The 4,813-nt window shown below is 54.3% G+C and overlaps 1 protein-coding gene across 6 annotated transcripts in view; it reads right to left on the bottom strand.

Annotated features, from left to right (window-relative positions):
- Window positions 1-3,664, bottom strand: part of PLTP (phospholipid transfer protein) — a 14,978-nt gene extending 11,314 nt beyond the window's left edge. Inside the window, exons 1-5 of one of the 6 annotated variants that reach the window (XM_011928891.1) lie at window positions 3,376-3,664; window positions 2,648-2,758; window positions 2,451-2,550; window positions 1,241-1,369; window positions 816-971 (exon numbers count right to left, since the gene is read on the bottom strand). In XM_011928891.1, the coding sequence (XP_011784281.1) occupies window positions 816-971; window positions 1,241-1,369; window positions 2,451-2,550; window positions 2,648-2,747 (485 nt within the window). In that variant the 5' untranslated portion in view covers window positions 2,748-2,758; window positions 3,376-3,664. Of the gene's footprint in view, window positions 1-815; window positions 972-1,240; window positions 1,370-2,169; window positions 2,288-2,450; window positions 2,551-2,647 lie in introns of those variants that run through there. The other 5 variants (XM_011928893.1, XM_011928892.1, XM_011928890.1 and 2 more) reach the window with 5 other exon arrangements.
- Window positions 3,665-4,813: the final 1,149 nt, after the last annotated feature.

Below are 4,813 nucleotides of genomic sequence, written 5' to 3'. Positions count from 1 at the left end.
AATCGCTTGAACCCAGGAGGCGGAGGTTGCAGTGAGCCGAGATTGCACCACTGCAGTCTAGCCTGGTGACAGAGCAAGACTCCATCTCAAAAAATATATATATATATATTATTTTTGTTATTATTATTTAGAGACACCAATTATTGAGAATCCAGTACATGGCCAACTGTGCATATTAGTCCTTACAATTACACTTATCTAAGTGGCCAGCACTTAAATATGCATTTATCATATGCCAGGTGCTGTTCTAAATTTTTTTTTTTTTAATTGAGATGGCATCTTGCTCTGTCGCCAGGCCAGAGTGCAGTGGCACAATCTCGGCTCACTGCAACCTCCGCCTCCCGGGTTCAAGCGATTCTTCTGCCTCAGCCTCCCATGCAGCTGGGACTACAGGCATGTGCCACCACGCCCAGCTAATTTTTGTATCTTTAGTAGAGACAGGGTTTCACCATGTTGGTCAGGATGGCCTCGATGTGTTGACCTCGTGACTCACCCGCCTTGACCTCCCAAATTGCTGGGATTACAGGCGTGAGCCACCGCACCCAGCCTTGTTCTAAATATTTTTACATATACCAACACAAATAATCCTGGCAATGACCTTATAAAATAGGCTTTATCATTATCCCCATGTTACCAATGAGGATATTGAGGCACCGAGCTTCAGCGACTTGGCCAAGTTCACACAGCCAGGAAGCGACAGACCTGAGCTTTGGACGCAGTTGGTCTGATTCCCAAGCCTGTGCACTTTGCATTGCGCTAGGGAGATGAGCTGTGGGGCTCAAAAGGGGTAAACTGGGGTTGGGGCTGGGGCTTACTTGAAGGTTCCCCCGAAGGCCGCGTGCATTCTGGAGACAGAGGCCTGGCAGGAGACATTGGACACTTTCATCCGTCCAGCAGGATCCCGGGAGAGCTCCAGACCAGTGCGGATGGACACACCCTCAGCTGAGGCGTTGATGTAGCCACCATCATAGCTGCCAAGGGGGTTAATGTTCACTCCAGGTAGGAGCTCAGTTGAGTCTTCAGTGCCCCATGCATCATGATACCTCCTAATAAGGTTTCACTTCCTTCCACACATCCTACCAAACCCTCCTATCAACTCTTATGAAATGGGTATGCTTGTTCCCATTATACAGATGAAGAAACTTAAACTCAGGAAGGCTAAGGGGGCTGCCCACAGCCCCATAGCACCTCCAGCCCTCCCTACCCACTCTCCACTCCCCTGAGGGTGCTGGGTCCTTACAAGAACCAGTAGAGCAGCTGTCTCCGGAAGCGCAGCCCCAAGGAGGCATTGGTGATTTGTAGCATCAGCTCCTGCTGTGGCTGGAAGTCGAGCTCGGAAGATGTCAGCTGCAGCTCTGTGACTTTCACCCTATGGGAGGCCTCAGGGTCAGATCCAGGGCCAAGAAGAGGGAACTCCCCCCAACCACAGGAAATTTGTCTGCTCCCCTTTCAAGTCCAGGTCTGGGGAAGCGGGAGTGGGTGGAATGAATTCTTCCATTGTCCCTCAAGTACCCAACCTAGACTTGGGTGGCTCAAAGTTGAACTTGGGTGGCTGGGAGATGAGGTCTTCCTGATGCGGGTGTTAAAAGTGAGCGTCACCCCATCGCTTAGAAGTCTTGTTTGTTTGTTTGTTTCCCGGGCGTGGTGGCTCATGCCTGTAATCCCAGCACTTTGGGAGGCCGAAGCGGGCAAATCACTTGAGGTCAGGAGTTCGAAAGTCTGGCCAACACAGTGAAACCCCTGTCTTTACTAAAAATACAAAACTTAGCAGAGTGTGGTGGCACGTGCCTGTAGTCATAGCTACTCTGGAGGCCAAGGCAGGAGAATCACTTGAGCTGGGGATGCGGAAGTTGCAGTGAGCCAAGATTGCGCCACTGCACTCCAGCCTGGGCAACACAGCAAGACTCCCTCTCAGAAAAAAAAAAAAAAGTCTTGTTTGCTTGCACCCCCTCCCCTCCCACACCCTGGGGTTGCCTCACCCAGTCTTTTAATAGAGTCCATTCACTTTGCCTCCATCACCTAAGCTCCGCCCTCATATCTCAATTCCCTTATTTCTCCCCCCTCATCCTAAACCATAGTTAAGAGTCTTCAGTTCCCCCACCCCTCCCATTAGCTCCACCCCGTGCCCAAGACTCCACTCTCATCTACTGGCAAGTTCCTTGACTCCACCTTTCTGGTGCTCTTCGGCCACGCCTCACATCTACCGTTCCTGCTTCCTTCTGGGCCCCCTCGACATTTTCAAAGCCACGCCCATCTGCCCGGTCCCGCCTATGATGGCTGGCTTGGCCTTTATCTTTTCGGCCCCATCCGGTTTCTTAAGTCTTCCCTCATCGATTTGGCCACGCCCCCTCCCCCTCAGCCTCCAGTCTCCCGAGACCCCGAGATTTCTAGGGCCCCGCCTCCACCGCCGAGGCCCCGCCCCGGATAGCGAGGCCCCGCCCCCCACTCACTCAGAGATGTTGTAGTAGAAGTGGCCTTCTTTGCCCCGCAGGTCCGGAATGGTGATGGTCTCCAGCTCTTGTTCCAGAAAGCGCAGCCCCTCCTGCTTCACTGAGGCACCAGCGAAACCCTTAGCTCCCGTGTCCACTGTTGGGGCGACCCCAACCCCGTCCGCTCCCGTCCGTCCCTGTCTGCCCCTGCGCCTTACCCAGCTCCAGCGCCTTGGAGGTGACGCGGATCTTGCAGCCTGGGAACTCTGCGTGAGCGCCTGCCAGCAGCGCCAGGAAAAGGGCCCCGAAGAGGGCCATGGCGAGCGGGCCTGGAGGTGGGGTGGGGTCGCAGGAGTTATCTGAGCCGCTTAAACCCATTCCTTGGACGTCCAACCATAAGTGGGGACTAGCCTGGATCGTGGCCCTCCAGATAACTCTTCGGAGAACTTGGAACCAATAATCTTGCCTCCATTTGGCAGATGTGGAAACTGAGGCTCAGAGAGGCAATGCGACTTGCGTTCTGGCTCCCAGAGGATTTGGGACACGGGGGAGGGGACGTCCCCAGTTCCCTCGTGCTACCGCCGCGTGATGAGTTTGGACCTCCAGTGGACCAGCCCCCACACCCCCAACAACCTCCCCTTTCCTTTAGCGGTGGGCCCGCGCAGGCTTGCACGTTGCCACGGCAACGACTGCACGCGCATTCCTGGAGGGTGGCTTGCGGTCTCCTAGGCCTCGCGCCCGGGGAGGAGACGAGGTGGCCGACCAGACCGTGGGCTCCCGGGTCTCCCGGCTCCCTCAGGTCCTAAATCTCTCCCATTAGAGATTCTTCCTGGAGCCCCACCATGTTAGCGTTCTCCTTCATTGGCTCTCCTCCCCACCCCGGCTTCAGTGCACCACGCGGCTAGGTGAGGGACTGTGGACGGGATGGGGACGCGCCCCAACTCACTCAGCGGTGGAGCTGGGGGGCGGCGCGGTCACGTGGGGTGGCGGGCAGCTCAGGGGATCCGGGCGACGGGGTCTGGCGGGCAGGGCTGTTCCAGCCGCCTTTATAAAGCCGGGCCTCCCCGACCCCTCCTCCTCCTCTCTACAGCTCTCCCCTCCTCCCTTGGGGGCTGGGAGGGGACGGGGCGGGACGCTGGCAGCCGGGAGAGTGGAAAAGGCTGTACAGAGCCCCGTGACAAGTCCGGCCGCTGTCTGGACAAGTGGGGGACCCAAGCCCAGGGAGAGGGAAGGAAGTGCAGGAGCCCTCCCAGTCAGCCCCAACAATCCCGCTTTGCTGGGACCTCGGTTCAAATTACAATTACCCATGTCTTCCTGAAGGATCTTGGGCAAGTCACTTCACTTGGGTCACTGACCCTCAATTTCTTCCTTCAGCGAAATGTGCACGATGATAGGAACTACCTCTTGGGCCTTCATTGCAACCAGGTCCAGGCACAAAGTCAAGGAATATTTTTTCCTTCCCTGCCACCCACAATCATCTCAGGACCTCCTTGCCTGGCTTTGCTATGGGCCCCCCTACCTGTCTCTGTGTCACCATCTGGGGACCTTAAGGTCCCAGAGACCTTTCCCACTTGGAAAAGCAAGTCTAGGCAAGTGCTGACAGCCCAGGAACATACCACACTGGCTGAAATCACCCCAGAGGGAGGTCTGCCATTTCTCATGGCTGGTGGATTTTTTTTTTTTTTTGAGATGGAGTCTCATTCTGCCACCCAGGCTGGAGTGCAGTGGCATGATCTGGGCTCACTGCAACCTCCACCTCCTGGGTTCAAGCAATTCTCTTGTCTCAGCCTCCTGAGTAGCTGGGACTATAGGTGCCCACCACCACTCCCGCCTAATTTTTGTATTTTTAGAAGAGATGAGGTTTCACTATATTGGTCAGGTTGATCTCCAACTCCTGATCTCAGATAATCCACTGGTGGATTTTTTAATGAACCCTTGGAGCAAGGTGCTTTGAACAGCACCCCCGCCCCCACCCTCACCTCCATCTATTGCTTACAGGGTTCCCGGACCCTAGGACAGGGCACAGAGTGGGTGCTTGCCACCTTTTTGTTACCAAATGGACGAAAGAAAGGGGAAGCAATAATCGTGTCTGCTGAGCATGTATTTTGCACCAAGCACTCATCTAGGAAGAATGACTAACTCGTCCTGATTTGCCTAGGACTTTCCCCATTGTGTGTTTTTTTTTTTTTCTGATATAACCCACAGATTCACAAAAATAGTTCCATTTCCTTTTTTATTTAATTAATTAATTAATTAATTTTTTTTTTTTTGAGATAGTCTTGCTCTTGTCACCAGGCTGCAGTGCAGTGGTGCAATCTTGGCTCACTGCAACCTCTGCCTCCTGGGTTCAAGTGATTCTCCTGCCTCAGCCTCCCAAGTAGCTG

This window comes from Colobus angolensis, unplaced genomic scaffold, assembly GCF_000951035.1.
Source record: "Colobus angolensis palliatus isolate OR3802 unplaced genomic scaffold, Cang.pa_1.0 Scaffold8, whole genome shotgun sequence".
Classification (NCBI taxonomy): domain Eukaryota; kingdom Metazoa; phylum Chordata; class Mammalia; order Primates; family Cercopithecidae; genus Colobus; species Colobus angolensis.
This window is presented reverse-complemented; position numbering and strand designations above follow the sequence as displayed.